The sequence below is a fragment of the Colobus angolensis genome, unplaced genomic scaffold (assembly GCF_000951035.1).
Source record: "Colobus angolensis palliatus isolate OR3802 unplaced genomic scaffold, Cang.pa_1.0 Scaffold166, whole genome shotgun sequence".
Lineage (NCBI taxonomy): Eukaryota > Metazoa > Chordata > Mammalia > Primates > Cercopithecidae > Colobus > Colobus angolensis.
In genome coordinates this window covers 1,419,784-1,440,004 of record NW_012114777.1, presented here as the reverse complement: position 1 = coordinate 1,440,004, position 20,221 = coordinate 1,419,784, and the positions used below count along the sequence as shown (strand labels likewise).

At 39.2% G+C, this 20,221-nt stretch overlaps 1 protein-coding gene across 1 annotated transcript in view; it reads left to right on the top strand.

Annotated features, from left to right (window-relative positions):
- TGS1 (trimethylguanosine synthase 1) overlaps positions 1-20,221 on the top strand; it is a 51,099-nt gene that overhangs the window by 7,553 nt on the left and 23,325 nt on the right. Inside the window, exons 2-8 of the mRNA XM_011937577.1 lie at positions 2,811-2,875; positions 5,773-5,945; positions 6,287-7,115; positions 10,210-10,327; positions 12,586-12,672; positions 15,856-16,030; positions 18,803-19,109. Coding sequence (XP_011792967.1) covers positions 2,811-2,875; positions 5,773-5,945; positions 6,287-7,115; positions 10,210-10,327; positions 12,586-12,672; positions 15,856-16,030; positions 18,803-19,109 — 1,754 coding nt within the window. The remainder of the gene's footprint in view (positions 1-2,810; positions 2,876-5,772; positions 5,946-6,286; positions 7,116-10,209; positions 10,328-12,585; positions 12,673-15,855; positions 16,031-18,802; positions 19,110-20,221) is intronic.

Here is a 20,221-nt window from a genome sequence, read left to right as displayed (position 1 = left end):
ACAGAGTCTTGCTCTGTTGCCCAGGCTGGAGTGCAGTGGCAACCTCCACTTCCTGGGTTCAAGCAGTTCTCATGCCTCAGCCTCCCAAGTTGCCGGAACTACAGGCCCACACCACCACACCCAGCTAATTTTTGTTATTTTTGGTAGAGACAGGGTTTCATCGTGTGTGCCAGACTGGTCTCAAATTCCTAGACTCAAGTGATCCCCCCGTCTCTGCCTCCCAAAGTGCTAGGATTATAGACATGAGCCACCTTGTCTGGCATGGCTTTTTTTTTTTTGAGTCAGAGACTCACTCTGCTGCGCAGGCTGGAGTGCATTGGTATGATCATTGCTTACTGCAGCCTCAAGCTCCTGGGCTCAAGTGATTTCTCCCAGTTCAGCCTCCCATGGTAGAACCCTAGGTGTGCACTACACCCGGCTAATTTTTTTTGTTTTTTCTAGAGATGGGGCCTGACGTTGCATAACCTGGGTCTGTCTGATGTTTCATCAGGAATAGTTGGGTCATGTCTTAGCAGGAATGCCACAGAAATGATGACTGTGCCCAGTTCTGTGTGGCCTCAGGAGGCACTTTTTGTAGATAGTATACCACCGTGGGTGATGTTGCTGAATGCCAGGTTTTCTACTGTAAAGTCACAATGGTTCCCTCTGTATTAGTCAGTATTTTGTGGGGGCATATTCCAGTGTCATATCAGTGTCCTGTTTTCCAGTAAACCCACAAGCCTTGCCCTTCTTTGATAACTTCCGCCTGAATCAGGTACCTCTGTTAAGGATGCCAAGGAGTGGTTCCTGTCACCTTCACTCCTACTGCATTTATTAGTTAGCATTCTGTAAGGAGCGCTTTCCCTTCTCTCCCCATGTATTTATTCATTTATGTTAACACAGAATCTAGATTCTTAGTTTACTAACAGGTTATATTCCATTGCTAACATCAATTTGGTGCTGATACTGTCTCTAATTTGGCCAGTGGGGAACTCTAAAGTGGCTCCTGTGTCCTTTTGGTATTTGTAGCGTTGAGTGCTTCCTAACCTTCTGGCATAAGATGACCCAGGTTTATCTTTTACAGTTCATGCTCCAACCTGGAATTGTCATTTCTCCAGGGCAACTTGGTTCATTTAGTGGAAAATAGTATTTAGAAACCAAAAGCTGGGTGCTCATTGTGCTTATTGCTCCTGTGCCCTCTTAGTAGAGAGAGTTGAGCAGTGTATAGATGTGTGTTTTACACACATGCATGAATATGTCTATATATGTGTGTATACATACATATATACACACATACGTAACACTTTTGAAAACTATTTTTATGTCTGCTGTGTATATAAACTTAAATGCCGTGAGTTTATAACAATATTTTTAATATTGACCCAACACCTGAGGGTTCTTTCTAGCCTGCCTTCCTATCAGATGATGTCTTGAGCCCACCTTGTTTTTAAATAACCTTCATTTCTATTTAAAAAAAATTTATTTAAAAACATTAAAATAAATTTTAAAATATTAAATAAAGTAAATAAAGTGGCTAAGGAGAATCTTAGCTAACATTATCTTCAACATATTTACATATTTGCTCATTGTAACCAACTTGCAACCATACTAGTCCTGTCCTTCACCTGACACCTCAGTGCCTCATATCTTTAGGTGCTTTTGGGGAGACCAGTGATGCCCTGTATGCAGCTCCTGCTCCCCACCCCCAATGCACATGTTCTTGAGGACCAGTTGCTGCCAAAGCACGTTTGCACATCACCCCCTTGCCTGTTCACCATCCTGCTGAGTCACCACCTACTTTACATTTCATATAGTATCTCCAAAAAAGAAACAAGAGGATGTGAAATAGAGCAAGTACACTAGAATTTTATTTAGTTAAATTGATTGTAGCTCCATTAGAAAAGTTATGTTAACTTCCACTTGCAATTGGCCTTCTTGTAGCAGTTACAGTGGCGTTTATTACAACTGAATTTATAGTCAGGAAGATATTAAAAGCAAAATCTTTCACTTTTTTTTAAGTATTCTGTTAGGTTTATTTTGGTAGCCTTTGCTCAGACCATGAATACCTTGTCTACTATTCACAATGGATAGTTTGTCTTATTAGCAAATGGATTAGGGTGTGCATATTGATTTATGTGTATGTAAGCTAAATCTTTCCACTGTTTTATACTCACAACAAAATTTAGAGAACACCCCATTGTTTATGTATCAAAAGGAATATCAGATTCTTCCCCCAATGTCCAGGAAAAATTACTGTTAATTTTTTTTTTTTTTTTTTGAGAGATGGAGTTTTGCTCTTGTTGCCCAGGCTAGAGTGCAGTGATGTGATCTCAGCTCACTGTAACCTCTGCCTCCCAGATTTAAGTAATTCTCCTGCCTCAGCCTCCCAAGTAGCTGGGATTGTAGGTGCCTGCCATCACGCCCGGCTAATTTTTGTGTTTTTACTAGAGATGTGGTTTCACCATGTTGGCCAGGCTGGTCTCAAACTCCTGACCTCAGGTGATCTGCCCACCTCAGCCTCCCAAAGTGCTGGGATTACAGGTGTGAGCCACCGTGCCTGGCCTTAATTTTAGTAACTAGTAGTTATAGTAATAAATGCTACCATGTGTTAAGCGTTGTGCTAAATATTTTACATATACTGGCAGTCCTTACAACAGCTCCATGAGAAATGTATTATTGCCTCTACGTTATAAGTGAGGAAAATGTGTTAGCAGATTGCTTTTCTGTTTCATAAGCTTTTTATTAATTAATCTATGATGGCTTGAGATTTCTTTCCCTCTAAACTTACGGCTTAATTCATTTCAATATGAACTGCTTAATCTGCTTTGCAGGGATCGAAAATTATACAATTTGGGATTAAAAGGCTATTACATCAGAGACAGTGACGACAATTCAGGTAATATAGTATAAAATTATATAATCCTTTTTTGCTGAAATTAGCCATAATGTGTTTATTTATGTGTAATTTGTTATAATATTGTATTGATTTGTTAGCATAAAAATAAATGCCAAATCTGTAATCAGACAATTTTTATTTTCTTTTATAACGTGGTTCTGGAATCTCTATGAAAGCAGATCTTTTATTTTTCTATAGCTCCTGTGATGACAGTGTAGCCTCTTTTGCCCTGTGCAGTGTTCTTTCCTGAGTTGCCGCCATTAGATATGAGCAACCTGCAATTTAAAACTTTGAAAAGTAAAGAATATGTGGTTTCTGGCTGGATGTGGTGGCTCATGCCTGTAATCCCAGCATTTTGGGAGGCCAAGGCAAGCAGATCACTTGAGGTCAGGAGTATGAGACCAGCCTGGACAACGTGGTGAAACCCCGTCTCTACTAAAATTACAAAAATTATCCAGGTATGGTGGTGGGCACCTATAATCCCAGCTACTCGGGAGGCTGAAGCAAGAAAATCCCTTGAACCCAGGAGGCAGAGTTGGCAGTGAGCTGAGATCGTGCCACTGCACTCCAGCCTGGGCAACAGAGCAAGACTCCATCTCCAATTTAGAATATGTAAATTCTAATCATAATACACTTCATCAGAAGTGTATTATGTAGGTAAATGCTGCAGGATAAAAATTCCAGATGAACATCTATAGTCTTTTGCCTGAAGTAAAGAGACTGTCATCTTGGTTAACTTTCCCAAATAACAAATATAATTTATACTGTATGTTGAGCCTCACTTTGGTCTCTCAAACTTCCCTACTGCATTTGTCCTTCCACATAGGCCTTTTGTGTTTCTAGACACAGAGAAAATTACAGCATGGAGTTAGAAGCCAAAGTCAGCCCAAGTACAGTATCATAGTTACCTTTGGAAATCCTTTAACTCTCATGGTGATGGAACAAATTACTGTTTCTTCAGTTGATCACTGGATGGAATGTTCGGTTTGTGTTTCATTGCTATGCTATACAAATAAAGCTCCTATAACACTAGGCTCCTCAAGCATAAGAAAATACGCATACTATGAAAGGAATGTAAAACTTAACTCATCTTCTCCATTTTGCTGTCTCCTGAGCTTTCGTAAGTATATTGAATGGAGTAGCGAGTGGGATCCCCTTCATTATTTAGAAAGGTATCTTTCTCCCTCTTGTAGTAGAATTTGCACACATGAGATTTCTCTTTTTCAGTCTTCATTTTGGCTATGTCAGATTTACTGTTCTGTTGCCTGAGATCATCAAGCTGGAGTGCAGCCCAGTGCTAATTGAGTATGCTAATATATAAAATGATTTTTGTTATCTAAATTTTAAATAGTTAATAGAGCACTTGAATGGCATATGTTCCATTAATGGTATAATTACTGTTAGATAACCATATTAGGGTAAAGTAAAACTTACTTTGTTGTAATAAATGGTTTTTCTATAAGAATTAGAGTCATAGAGCTTGAAAAAAATATTCCAGTTCAGTGGATTTCAAACCTTTCTCTTTTTTTAGAGAGAGAGAGGGTCTTGCTCTGTTACCCATTTGGCGATTGCTTAAGCATTCCTCTCGCCTGAGCCTCCCAAGTAGCAGGGACTATGGGCGCCACCACACCAGGGTAGTTTTGTTATTGTTTTTTGTTTTTTTGTAGAGACAGGGTCTCGCTGTGTTGCTCAGAATTGTCTCAAACTCCTGGCCTCAAGCAGCCTCTCAAAATGCTGAGATTAGAGCCATAAACCACTGTGCCCAGCCCCAGGATTTCAGACTTCTGATAGCAGGATCCTTTCATTAAATCAGCTCTTCCACAAAATCCCAGAACCTAAGTCCCAGATGTATTGAACTGTTTGTGAGGGGCATGAAGACGTAATTCTCACCTGCTCTTGTTAACACCTCCTAAAATAACTTCGCAAATCATTATTTTTAAATTCACTGACTTTGTTCAGTAATTTTGCAGGTGAAGAATGTGAACATATAAATATTTTCTCCACAGACCAGGGTTACATGGCCTGTTGTCTTCCTTCCATCCTCAGTATTTTGCACAGTGCCCAACATAGAGCAGATGCTCAATAAGCGTAAGTTAAATGGGCAGCTGGATGAATAGTGGCAGGCAGAGCCCAACGAGAAATTGTCTCTTGATTCTTCATTGGCTTTTTTTTTTACTAGTCCATATTACCATCAATTGTTGTTTTTTGTTTTGTTTTTTATTTTTTTTTTTTGAGACAGAGTCTCGCTCTCTCATCCAGGCTGGGGTATAGTGGCACGATCTTGACTCACTGCAACCTCCATCTCCCAGGTTCAAGCAATTATCCTGCCTCAGCTTCCCGAGTAGCTGGGATTACAGGCACCTGCTACCACGCCCAGCTAATTTTTGTGTTTTTGGTAGAAACGGGTTTTCACCATGTTGGCCAGGCTAGTCTCAAACTCCTGACCTCAAGTGATCTGCTTGCCTTAGTCTCCCAAAGCACTAGGATTACAGGCATGAGCCACCGTGCCCAGCATACCGTCAGTTGTTTTTTGTTGGTTTGTTTTCTTTTTTTTCCTTTAAAAATTGTAACTTTGCAGGCCAGGCAAAATGGCATGCAACTGTAATCCTAGCTGCTTGTGAGGCTGAGGCAAGAGAACTGACTGAGCCCAGGAGTTCAGAGCTTTTTAGTGCATTATGATCATACCTGCAAATAGCTGTTATACTCCAACCTGGGCAGTACTGTGAGACCCCCATCTCTAAAAAATAAAAAAAAAAAAAATTGTAACATTTGCCTACCTTTGTTTTGGGCAGGTCCTGTAATCAGTCACTCTGGATCTCAGGGTTTTTTTAAATGAAAATAAGAAAACCTGCCTCCTAAGTTTTCCTTAAAACTAAGCTAATAAATGCTATCTATAGGAGACCAGGCGACAGAAGAGGAGGAAGGTGGTTATTCTTGTGGTACTGCGGAATCACGTGACAGCAAAGGCATATGCCTAGATGAAAGTGAGCTTGATTCTGAGGCTGAACTCATGAGAAGTATGGGATTGCCACTTCAATTTGGTAGGATATCTGCACATAAGAATTTTGAGGTAAATATTAATTTACTTTTATTTTCTCTCAGTTTTCTTTATAAAATATCTCAGGGAATTACTTTTTATCAGATTAAATGCATTCACAATCAGCACTCTCTGCCTCTTTTTAAATGTATGTATTTATAAATTAACCAGAACTGCAAGTTTTAATATGTCCCACATGTGATTCTTCCTCCTCTTAGAAACTTAGACAGTATGTCACTTGTTTGTGGAGCTGAAAGCCCATAGTGGGACCTTGAGAGTATTTTGTTTAATTTAATGTCAAAATAGACTTGGATTCTGCTTTCTCGTATAGTTCATGAAGTGCATTTTATATTCAAATTATTTATCTGATGTAGGTATCTATGAATACTAGAAATAAAGTTAAAATAAAAAAGAAAAAGAAAAAACATCAAAAGAAATACTTAGATGAAATTATGCAAGAATCTTGGAGAAAAGAATATGAAGAAGAACACATTTTGGCTTCAGATGATCCATCTTCAATTGAACAGTATGAGAACACCAGAATATGTGAACTTCAAAGCAAAAAAGATACTGAGATAGAAAATCTTCCTGTGGAAAATACATTATCTCCAAAGCTAGAAATTACAGAGAAATGGGAAAAGTATTGGAATGAATATGGAGGAGGACTATTGTGGCAAAGTTGGCAAGAAAAACATCCGGATCAAGCACTATCTTCTGAACCTTGGAACTTTCCTGATACAAAGGAAGAATGGGAGCAACATTATAGTCAACTTTATTGGTATTATTTGGAACAGTTTCAGTATTGGGAAGCTCAGGGTTGGACTTTTGATGCTTTGCAAAGCTGTGATACAGATACTTACACATCTAAAACAGAAGCTGACAACAAGAAAGATGAAAAATGCTTGAAAGTTGACTTAATATCTTTTCCATCTTCACCTATTATAGTTGATAATGACAGCTGTGGTACAAGTGATAAGGATTGTAGTGAAATACTTGATGGAATTAGTAACATAAAACTGAATTCAGAGGATGTAAAACAGAGCCAATTAGATTCCTCTACAAGTCATGATTGTCATCAACAGCTAAGTGAAGTTAGTAGCAGAAGAGAGCGCCCTGCTTCTGGCCAAAGTGAACCACATAATGGAGGAACCAATGAGGAAAGCAACTCACCAGGGAATACAAGCACAGACCCACCAGCTCAGGGTAAGATTAACCAAGATTTATTCTGCCATGTAATGGTTAGCAAAATGAATTCATTCCGCAAAATAACTACTAATCCTTTATTGTAGAGTTAAATAATACCAACTGCATTTCATATAATAATGAAATGATTTAATCCATTCTATTTTCATATCACAAGTTGTTACCCTTTTCTGTTAATAAGAGTATTTGCATACAGTTCTCAAAAATATCATTCCTTCTTGTACTTTGGTGGCTAATGAAGGAAAACATGGAATCTCTTGAGAAATCTAATTTAGAGTGAGCTTGGAACTTTTAGTTTTTCAGAGCAAATGAGTTTATAAGAGGCATGTTAGAAAGCAATTGAGAACGTACATTTGACATTAGGCAAATGTCTTATGAGTCATATGGGGAGTTCATGTAGGACAAGCGAAGTCTTACTGTGAAAAAAGATCTCAACGGGTCCCAGAATTAATTTATAACTGGAATAATTTCAGGATTCTCATCAATAAAATATCCAGGATAAGGAACTTGGTTGATTCCTGAATAACTGATCAAACAAAAAAAAGGCTTGTTGTGCAAACTGGTGCCACTCAGGACTACAGAATGCCAATGAGAAGTGCTTTGAAAGGAGTTAATTGGAGTAGGGTGGAATGAGAATGTTTACTTTGCGTTGCTTGCTGTAAAGGAATACCTGAGACTGAGGCATGTATAAAGAAAAGAGGTGTATTTTGGCTCACAGTTTTGCAGGCTGCACAGGAAGCATAGCCTCAGCATCAACTCCTGGTGAGGGCCCCAGGAACCTTGCAATTATGGCAGAAGGTGAAAGCGGAATAGGCATGCCACATGGCAAGAGAGACAGCAAGAGAGAGGGGGGATGTCCCAGGCTCTGGTTAGCAATCAGATGTTGCAGTAACTCATTGCCATGGGGAGGCACCAAGCCATTCATGAAGGATCTGCTCCATGACCCAAACACTTCCCACCAGACCCCACTTCCAACATTAGGGATCACATTTAAATATGAGGTTTAGAGGGGACAATCATCCAAACCATATCAGTGTTCTTGCTAAGGAGATGGTTCTGCCAATTTTCAGCACCAGGAAAATGGGAGAGGAGGGAATTTCTGTGACATCTGCATATCCTGAAGTTTTGGCATCCTGATGTTACATGCTGAGGACATGTAGTGTAGAGGAACTTTCTTCTCAGCCTTACTCCTTTGTCAAATGGTTTTGACCTTTTACTTAACCATCAGATTTGCTTTGCTTATCTCAGATTGCTGATAATACTTCATCCAGCTGAGAGTTTCTAAAGAGCTCTGCCAACTTGCTTTTTTCTCTGTATTCTTAGATTCTTATAGTGGAACCTACCTCACTATAATATTCTCATTCCTTTCTATTTAGGTGATATATTTTCACTTTTTTTTTTTTTTTTTTGAGATGGAGTCTTACTCTGTCGCCCAGGCTGGAGTGTGGTGGTACGATCTCAGCTCACTGCAGGGTCCACCTCTGGGCTCAAGCAGTTCTCCAGCCTCAGCCTCCCGAGTAGCTGGGACTACAGATGTGTGCCACCACTTCCAGTTAATTGTGTTTTTTTTGTATTTTTAGGAGATATAGGGTTTCACTGTGTTGGCCAGTCTGGTCTCAAACTCCTGACCTCAAGTGATACTCCCGCCTCAGCCTCCCAAAGTGCATAGGCGTGAGCCATCCTTTTTTATCTGAAGATTTTATATTAATATTCTGATACTCTTCTATACTCTCCTGATACCTTTCTGTACATATTTTGACCATAAAATTTATAATATACATATTGAGCATTGTTTTGGCCTCTGACTTACTGTCTCATTTACCCTCTTTGGTTCTCCTCCCTCATCTGCCCGCTTTTTTCTTTGCCAAACACAGTAATTCTCACAGTCTCTGCCTTCTGTTGCCTGTTCCCTTACTTATGTTTATAGATTGTCCACTACTGTAATAACTCCAGTTTGTCTGCCATCAGGATGAATATGAGGGTTTTAGATTTTGATTTGTTTTAGATTCTCCCGTGAGTTCAAAATTTAAGGTATAGGTTATGCTTCTATGTAAGTATGTTTTCTACTCTTTGTGGTTGGTGCTTTTCTGAAAGAGTGAAAGCTTCCCACTGTCTACCCTGCAGACCTCTTTTTCCTCCTGGTCTCAGCTACCCGCTTTCTTCCAGTCTGACAAGATAGAGAACAAAGACAGATTTGTGCCTCAGTTTTTGTCACCGTAAGTTAAAGAACTCTTCTTAAAGATAGTATTGTCTTTGTTACTCTCATTACTAATGTTACTTTCATACTATATTAAAGGCAAATGAAGAGAAATTCTTCTTACTCAATGTGAGTATGTCCCCTTTACAGTCATTTCAATTAAAATTCCATAAGAATGTGACTGCTAACAGCTACACAAGGGCAGCTTTGTGGGTTAATTTGTGTAGATTTGGGCAGCTATGAAGAAGTAGTTTTAGTTTGTTGTTTTTTTTTAAGTAGTTAGATCATGAACATTTTAAAACCTGTTAAAAACTTTAGACAAATTAAATTTAACAGAGTTTAATTGAGCAAAGAACGATTCTTGAATCAGGCAGCTCCCGGAACCAGAATAGGTTCAGAGCAACTCCAGGGTTGCCACATGATTGGAATAACATTTATAGACAGAGAAAGAAAAATGATGTACAGAAGGCAGAAGTGAGGTACAGAAACAGCTAGATTGGTTACAGCCCAGTTTTTGCCTTACTTGAACACCATTTGAACAGTTGGCTGCCTGTGATTAGCCAAAACTGTGCTTGGTACAAGAGTAGGTTATAGTCTTTTTATGCAACCAATTAGGTTACAGTTCACTAAGTGTGGAGAAACCTTTAAGCTGAGCTTAAAATGTGTACACGGACAGCTTTAGGCTAAATTTAATTTAACAAACCTTATAGTTAGGATTTTTAAAATGCTCAGACTCTGCATATAGACACACAAACAGGTAGATGTGACCTGGTACTTTGATGCACATGTACAGTGCATTGCAGAAAAGGTGCTAAAATATTTTGATTGGCTTTGCAAATAGCAGAAAAGTTGTCAAACCAAGGGGGAAAACCTACTGCAATATTTCTGCCTCTTTAGATTCACAGAAGTCTTCAGGAACAAACACAAGCAAAGACAGACCACATGCCAGTGGTACTGATGGAGACGAAAGTGAGGAAGATCCACCTAAGCATAAGCCAAGCAAACTGAAGAGGAGGTAAGTTGCATGAGACCTTTCTCACCAGAGTGTGTTAGAGTAAGCATTTGTATCCGTAAGCAAGTGATTATTAAATGATTGTTATGTTCACAACATTGGTAATCATGTAAGAAGAGGCAAGGTCTACTGGTAAGATTCTGAGCCCTTGGACCTAGACCTGTGGTCAGAGCCAAACTCTGCCACTCAGAAACTCTGAGTACATTTCCTTCTTTTTTTTTTTTTAAGACACAGTCTCGCTTTATCGCTCAGGCTGGAGTACATGGGACGATCATAGCTCACTATGATCTTGAACTCCTCACCTCAGTTGATCCTTCTGCCTTGAGTAGCTGGGACTCCAGGCGTGTGCCACCACTCCTGATTAGTTTTTTAAAATTTTTTGTAGAGACAGGGTCTCACTGTATTGCCCAGGCTGATGTGAAACTCCTGGCCTCAAGTGATCCACTTGCCTTGACCTTCCAAAGCACTGGGATTACAGGTGTGAGCCACACCCAGCCTAAGTACATTTCTTAATTTCTCATCTATAAGATTGGATTGATGCCTTTTTTGTGATCATTGGGTGGACAGGAGGTAGCATGTAATATATCTGACACTTAGTAGCTATCAATGAATCATAACTTTTAACTAATAATTAGATTCATATCCTCTCTTTCTCACCAGTTCTAATGTTTCTCAAAAGTCTGGATATATCTTATCCCAGATTTGTATTGCTGAAAAAGACCTCAAGGTCATGCTCTCATTGTATAGATAGGAACACTGAGGCAAATAGGAGTGAGTATCTTTCTTGCTCAGTGTCTTCATAGCAATGGCAGTTCTAAAGCCAGAGCCCAGACCACCTACTCAAAGCAGTGCAATTTCTGTTTACCACTGTGAAAGCTGTAAGAGTCAAAACAGTCACTTGTGTCAAACACTGGTAAAATGTCGCCAGGGAAGGCCATGAAAGACTCTCATGCACTATTTGCCTGATAACAGGAACTGTCACAAGAAATTTTTCCAAGCCAAAACATCACACAAGAACAGATAGCTATTTATACAGGAACATGTGCCTGACACAGTCTCACAAGCCCAATTCAAAACTGCAGAGGCCTAACCATGACTCTCAGATTACAAGTTCCACCTAACAACCTCTGGCTCTCCTAATGAAAGCTCACCAGCTGTTTGTTGTAAGATGCTGCCAGTGCCCGTGAACTAACTTTCTAAACAACGTGCGTGACCTCTTTCCTCAGTGAAACTCTTAACCTTTTCCTTTCTTCTTTGGACATTTCATGAGGCCACCTCATTCTGTGCTTATGTCCCAAACTGCAGCTCTGTTTTTGTGTTTTATAACCAAATAAAAGTTCTTTTTTTTTTTTTGGTGTTCATCCCTACATTTTTTTCTTGGAGGTTTATGCCACTTCTACACATAATTAAACACGTAGAGAATAATGTAAGGTGGGATGTAGTCAGATGCTAATGCTGTAAGTAGCAAGGAAAGGATGAATCATTACTGAACTTGGAAGTTAGCTGGACACTTCATTTCTCTGACAGGATATGAGGTGCTCCACGTAAGACACTTGTACTCCAAATGGCTTCTGGAAAAACAAGCGTGCCTCTACTGTGCTCCCTCTATATGGTAGACATTGCTTGTTAACTCCCCAGTTCCTGCTAGTTACTGAAGACAAAGATCATGTGTGTTCAATGAGCATAACTTATAATAAGGACAAACTTTGTAAGAATTATTTCTCACCATTTTCCTTTACTTGGAATTATGGCCAGCGGTAGTCACTGGTTACTAAAAGATCTCTGGTAGGTGGATTCTCCTGGGTTACCTAACATCACTTGTATCACAACGTTATTCTTTTTAATATTTTTTTTCTTTTAAAATTTTTTTGGATTGGATTGATGCTTACCAAACCTTTCCTTGTTTGTTTTTAAGGGAAATCTCTGGAGAAATCACTTTGGGAGATTAATTTAAGGCTGCAGCTTTTACTGGTGTTGTTTCGGGAAAATTGAGAGATGATGTTTGTATCATACCCAGGAATAGAAATCATTACTTGACATGGATTAAGACGGGAGTACTTATCCAAACACTCCTGGGTACTTACCTCATTTGGAAAATTCTAATTATTCTTTTTTTTGGTTTCCTGGATCTGTGAACTATGGTTGATTATGGTGATGGGAAGTTTCATGGGTCAATTATATTGCCTTTTTTATATTTATCTGAACTGGTGGGCTCTGGTAGTAATGGCTGATCACTGTTTACCTTTTCTTTATTTGTTTAGCCATGAACTGGACATTGATGAAAACCCAGCTTCAGACTTTGATGACAGTGGTTCCCTTCTAGGATTCAAGTATGGCTCAGGACAAAAGTAATTATTCATAAAAGCTATTGTTTTCCCAAAGTCCTAACCACTTCAGCTATCTTAGAGCACTCTGATACTCAGATAACTAATAAATGATCATGTGTTGAGATGTTATCATTAATTAAAACACTTCTTGTTAGAATTGTGGTAGAGATATCCCTGTACATTTGATGTGTTCATATGCTTTAACTCAGTTGCCCTTTATAGCAATCCAGTGTTGTTACTCCGTTTCATAGATAAAGCAACTGTAGCTCACAGAGGCTTTGACTTGGTCAAGATCACATTATTTGCTGGAGAGGGAATTTAGGCCCAGCTTTTGTGACTTCTAAGCATGGTTCTCTTCTCACCTAGTATCTCACATGTGTACATGTGAAGACCATAGCAAACATGCCATGAAAAGTTGAAATCTGCAATAACCTCTTTTTATTATGAAAGAGTAAAATTAAAACAACCCAAATAACAAGTAAAAAGTAAAAAATATTTTGCTTCCAGTCATTCTCAGATGTAGGCGGTGTTTTAAAGAATTTGGCACTTGGAAGCTGGGCAATATAGGGAGACCCCGTCTCTACAAAAAATTTAAAAATTATCTGGGTTTAGTGGTGTATGCCTGTGTTTCCAGCTCCTTGGGAGGCTGAGATGGGAGGATCACTTGAGTCCGGGAGGTTGAGGGTGCTGTGAGCCATGATAATGCCACTGCACTCCAGCCTGGGTAACAGAGTGAGACTCAAAAAAAGTTTGGCATATGTCCCTCCAAATTTATTGTTGTGTGCTATGACTACGTACATGTATACACATTTTTTGTTTGTTGGTTTTGTTTTGTTTTTTGAGACAGTCTCAGTCTGTCACCCAGGTTGCAGCGCAGTGGCGCGATCTCTGCCCACTGCAACCTCCGCCTCCTGGGTTCAAGCGATTCTTCTGCCTCAGTCCCCCAAGTAGCTGGGACTACAGGCATGCGCCACCATGCCCAGCTAATTTTTTTTTTTGTATTTTTGGTAGAGACGGGGTTACACCATATTGGCCAGGCTGGTCTCACACTCCTGACCTCAGGTGATCTGCCCACCTCGGCCTCCCAAAGTGCTGGGATTACAGGCGTGAGCCACTGCACCTGGCCATGTACACACATTTTGCTTCTCTTTGTGTAAAACAGAAAAATTAGGTCATATTATAGGTACTCTTCAGCTTGCTTTTCTCCCTCAACAGTGTACCATGGACACTTGTTGGTAGAAACATTTAGCTAATTCTGTAAATGAGGGCATTGTGTTTTATCAGTTGTCCTAATTAATAACATGTAAATTGCTTCCTAAGATCTAAGCATAATACCCTAGAAGGTCCCTCCAGATTATTATGTCTGCCTGCCTGCCTGCCTGCCTTCCTTAGGGTCTCACTCTGTAACACAGGATGGAGTGCAGTGCTGTTTTAAGTTTTTTCATAGAGATGGGGTCTTGATATGTTGCCTAGGCTGGTCTTAAACTCTTGGCCTCAAGTGGTCCTCCCATCTCAGCCTCCTAGAGTGCAGGGATTGCAGGCATGAGCCACCATGCCCGGTCCATTTATTCCTTCTTATTGCTGAATAGAATTCCAGTGTATGGATGTACCAAAATTTCTTCAACCATGCAACAATTAAAGGGCATTTGGATTACTTCTGGCATTTTGCTATTACAAATAAAGCGACAGTGCAGGTGCAGTGGCTCACACCTGTAATCCCAGCCCTTGGGGAAGCTGAGGTGAGAAGATTGCCTGGAGCCAGAGGTCAGGACCAGCCTGGGTAACATAGCAAGGCAGAAAATAAAAAAATAAAATGAATTTTCAAAAGTCAACAAAGCTGCTATGAACATTTGTGTATAGAAGACATAAGATGTCTCTGGGATTAAATGCCCAAGCATTAAATATAAAGGAACATGTTTGAATAATTAGGTAATTGTGTTAGAACAGCTAGAGATTTTATCGCACATGACGTGAAGACTAAACTGAGTAGGTAAGGCCTGATGAAGACAGCTTACACCAGTAATCTAAACCATGACGGGGTTCTTTGATGTTTCTAAGGGTTGAGATTTCAGGTCCTACTTATCTATTTCATAAGCTGTGAAATACAGATACCTACACATTATGAAATCAGCAAGAAAGGGACATGAGGAATGCCTCAAAATTGAATTGAATTCAAATTAGTTCAGAAGTACATGTTGACTCTTACAGTTTCTAAAGATTATCAGTTTTTCTCCCTTAGGTATTTCAAGGCAATTATCGTTCATATAATCAATAGTTCATATAATCATTAAAGGCTAAGATTATAAAGTTTAGCAATGTAAAAAGGTTCTTAAATTCCTGGCAGGATTTATTACTATGCACATGTAGTTTTATTGAGGAATCCTTGGGTTGATTTTGGTTGTATACTCTTGTAGAGATCTATTTCTTTTCTTGCCTGAGATTTAACTTAACTACTCTTCTATTTGGAGCACCCAATTCTACTTAAAAGAGAAGGATAAAATATCCTGTTTATTAAAAGAAGTTTATAATATGGCTACAAAGTAAGACCTGACATTTAAACCCAAAGTATTCTGGATTTTATAAATGCTAAAGTGTATGTGACATTCTTAAGTCCCTAACAGTTTGTAGGAGAGGGAGTTAATTGAGGCTTACTATAATCAAAAGGGGCTTCGTAACAGATACATATCTTTTAGGACTGGAAAATTTCAGATGGTTAAATCAGACATTCTCTAATTATTTAGATACTAAGGGTTTGCTTTTTTTGTAAGCTCAGATTTAGATAATTCAAACCCATCAAGAAATGTGTTAAAGAGCTTTGACATCACCCCACCTTGAGAATATTTATATTTCGCTAACAAGGGAATAGGGTTTTATATATATATATTATATATATATATATACACACACACATACACACACATACACACACTATTTATTGCAGTCTACTATGTGATTTCCACTTTCTGCTCTATATTAGATACGTTGCGCTTCCCAACTTTAGTGTTACACATTTGCTTTAGAATTAACGTAAAAGACCATCACCTCTTCTGCAAGTTGAACTTGATTTTCTCATTTTCATAATTTTAAAAAGAGAATTAAAATGGTGTAAAAATAAGTGAAAGTGTTAGTTTCATTCTCTTTTCCTATAAGGAAATATAATCCTGGAATTTAAGGTGTGAATCACTTGTTTTGATCTGGTCACAGATATGGTGGAATTCCAAATTTCAGTCATCGGCAGGTCAGATACTTAGAGAAGAATATGAAGCATAAGTCTAAGTACCTGGACATGCGCAGACAAGTAAAGATGAAAAACAAACACATCTTCTTTACCAAAGAATCAGAAAAACCATTTTTCAAGAAAAGCAAAACTCTGAGTAAGGTATGTATAAATTTTGTTGTATACTTGTAGATAGAATCATGTTTTGTAAGTTTGACCTCTTAAAATTGTTGTATTCAAGTAGGAAGCGTGTTTCTATGCAGGTATCAAGGTACATAATTTTGTTTTTTGACTTGCTTCTTGAAGACATATATTATGTAAACTAAATCTGCAAAAAGGCAAGTTGAGGTGGGGTGAAAAGGAAGTGTTTGAAAGCCACAAAGTAGTAGTGTCTGACATGATTTTAAAAAAAGCAGCCGCTGGGCATGGGGGACTCACGCCTATAATCCCAGCACTTTGGGAGGCTGAGGTGGGGGGATCACCTGAGGTCGGGAGTACCAGACAAGCCTGACCAATGTGGAGAAACCCCGTCTCTACTAAAAATACAAAATTAGCCAGCATGGTGGCGCTTGCCTGTAATCCCAGCTACTTGGGAAGCGGAGGCAGGAGAATCGCCTGAACCCGGGAGACAGAGGTTGTGGTGAGCTGAGGTGGCGCCATCGTACTCTAGCCTGGGCAACAAGAGCAAAACTCCGTCTCAGACAAACAAAAACACACAACCTTGGCCGGGCATGGTGACTCACACCTGTAATCCCAGCACTTAGGGAGGCCGAGGTGGATGAATCGCCTGAGGTCAGCAGTTCGAGACCAGCCTGGCCAACATGGTGAAACCTCATCTCTACTAAAAATACAAAAATTAGCCAGGCGTGGTGGCAAGCGCCTGTAATCCCAGCTACTCGGGAGGCTAGGCAGGATAATCACTTGAACCTGGGAGGCGGAGGTTGTAGTGAGCTGAGATCGCGCCATTGCACTCCAGCCTGGCTGACAGAGTAAGACTCCATCTCAAAAAACAAAAACACAGCCTTGCCTATGTAGTAACAGACAAGAACAAGGAGCAATTTATCTTCTGTTTCAAGCTAAGTAGGTGTATTAGTCTGTTCTCGGGCTGCTAATAAAGATATACCTAAGAGTGGATAATTTTTGAAGGAAAGAGGTTTAATTGACTCACAGTTCTGCAAGGCTGGGGAGGCCTCAGGAAACTTACAGTTGTGGTGGAAAGGGAAGCAAACAACTCCTTCTTCACATGGCAGCTAGAGAGAGAAATGAGTGCCCAGCAAAGGAGGAAGCACCTTATAAAACCATCAGATCTCGTAAGAACTAACTCACCATCACAAGAAGAGGATGGGAGAAACCGCCCCTATAATTCAACCATCTCTACCTGGTTCCTCCCACAACACGTGGGGATTATGGGAACTATGATTCAAGATGAGATTTGGGTGGAGACACAGCCAAACCATACCAGTAGGATCCTAATAGTCCAAATTCTGATACAGCTTAATATTACAAGCTTTAATTCTGAGTTCTTCCAGAAGTGATCAGTCAGTTTATACCTGTAACAAGTTCACCCTGATAGCATGAAACGCAAGTCCAATTTATTGTTTCACATTATTACCTGAAATATTCATATTCCCTCTCTTGGACTTTGCTATATCTGCCATCCAAGTACCTGGGAAACAACATTAGTTAGGAAATTGCTTTGTGTGATGAATTACCCTTCTTTATTCAAAGGGATAAAAAACACTTTCTAATGAGCAGAACCTTGATGTCAGTCACATCTCCAGCAGCTCTTTGGGACAGTAGACCATAATCTTAGACTCCATGATGACTCTGTTTCTGTTCGTTTTTAAGGCTAGTCAGATGACTCTGGTTTCCCCTCAAGAAACATTGTCCTCCCTAACTTCAGCATACTTGTAAAATATGCTACATATATATAACTGGTTTTATTTTGTATTACATTTCAGGTTGACTGGCTGCTGGTGATATTTTAATAAATACGTTAGTGGTGCTAGTTATATCTGAAACAGACTGCCTAGTATTAGTCCAGTCAGTGCCGTAGGACTTTCCGTAATGTGTTGGATGTAATAGCCCCCATGCATTCATCTGTAGATGAGTGCAGAAACATAGCTGCTAGGCATTGCTGAGGAAAAAGGGTATGTGACTGCTATGTCTAACTTAGATGCCTAATTTGTTTATAGGCATATTCCCTTAGAGGAAGATTCTGGGTTGTTTCTCATCATGTCCATCACTTCCATTCTAATTTCCTCCCTCTTAGAAAAGTCATGAAGACAAGCTCGGAAGAATATTTATGTTACAGAAGATGCAAAGAAGTATATGATCTGATGCTGAGCCTTGTTTACATTTCAAAGAACAAACACTTGCTAGGACATATCTTACTAGCTCTACTGTTGCATTAAAAGGCAATTTTCATTTTTTCCAAGATACACTGCTTCTATTCTTACAGAAAAATTGGCCCTAAAACTTTTTAGGGTTCATCTTTGATGCTAAGTAATATTTACATAGATTGCAACTTGAACATTGCAGAAAAGTCTATATAATTTGAAAAACTAAAATTAATGATTCAGTAGTAAGTAGGTACATTTGTAATGTAGCTGTTGCACACAGCACAGTTAAATTGTTAGGAATCCTTATGGAAAAGCCACTGGGACAGTTTGACTTTATCCTCTTAGTGTTTATTGATAGCAGGAAGTGTTTAATCTGATACTTTTTTCCTTTTAAAGAAAACTTTAATAAGGTCATAGCATGCCCAGATAACATTCTGATTAGGTCAGAATTACTATTAGCTTGTGTGATGCAGTCTACTTTTCAAAGCCAATAATTTTGACACAACTTGTCAGTCAAGTCACAGATGGTAAAAGGTAGGAAGAGTCTGTATAGTTTGGAATTCCTGCTCATGGTGTCATCTTAAAATTTAAGGTAGAAAAATTCCTCACATGGGTTAACAAACCAATGGATGGAGAAGCATCACAAGAATCGTCTTCTCATGACAATGTGCACGACACTTCCACAAGTAGTGATTCAGAGGAACAAGACATGTCTGTTAAAAAAGGTGATGACCTCCTGGAGACTAGTAATCCAGAACCTGAACATTGTCAGAGCGTATTTTCAGCTGGTGAACTTGAAACAGAAAACTGTGAAGGAGACAGCTTGGTAGCAACTGTTCCAGATGAGCAAGATTGTGTTCTTCAAGAAGTACCAGATTCCTTCCAGGCAGAAACTGAAGGTAACACTAAATATGCTTCAACTGGCTAATGAATTTAGATAATTTTTTTTTCATTAATATGTTTTTTCTTAGTTTTCACTTGTGAATCTTCTGTACCTAAGGAGTCACTGCTATTTATTTTTAAGTGAGAGAAGGCATATTAAGTGTACATGTTCTAACTGGCTAACTGGCTATGACTTAGCACCCATAGCACTCCTCACTCTTGGCTGAGCGAACATGATCAAGTTGAAAAGGAAAGACTGTTGGGAGCATTGTGCCTACAGACCACTGTCTGCAGTTCAGCTTGGCCTCTGCTGCTACTCAGTTCCATGGGCTAAAGGTGACCATCCTTTGACCTCTACACATGTGGTGTAGCTTTGGTTTACTTCTTCCCTTTTTTTTTTTTTTTTTTGGAGACAGGGTCTCATTCTGTCACCCAGGGTAGAGTGCAGTGGCGTGATCACAGCTCACTACACCTTGACCCCCAGGGCTCAAGCAGTCCTCCCACCTCAGCTTGAGTAGCTGGGACTACATGCACATACCACCATGCCTGCCTAATTTTTTAATTTTTTTTGTAGAGATCCAGGGTCTCACTATATTGCTCAGGCTGCTTGCCAGAGGTTCAAGCAATCCTCCCACCTTGGCCTCCAAAAAAGTGCTGGGATTACAGACATGAGCCACCGTGCTCGGACTGGTTTCCTTTTGATATTTTTTTATTTTGTGTGTGTGGTTGATGATAGTCATGTGTTTTCGATGGCACATTAATTTAAAAAGTATTCAGAGCAGTTGGCTCTAATGAATGAACTGAGTAACATCTTCAATTTATGTACTTTTGTATTAGAATTTTTATAGCAAAAGCTCTTATATAGTTTAATAATGGTATTATGAAACATATTTATTGTGATCATCATTTTTCTTAATTTATTTCTATGGAAAATAACTTGAGTCTTGATTTTTTTTTTCTTAGTGCAAGTGTGGGTGCGTGTATATCTCTGATCTAGCACTTCTTTGCATTCTAAACAGCATACCTACAGTAGTTTACATTTCTTTTATTGTCAATGTGATAATAACTGATGTTCATATGACATTTGTAGGTTTCTGAAATGCTTTTAGGTGCCTTATTCTCATTTAAT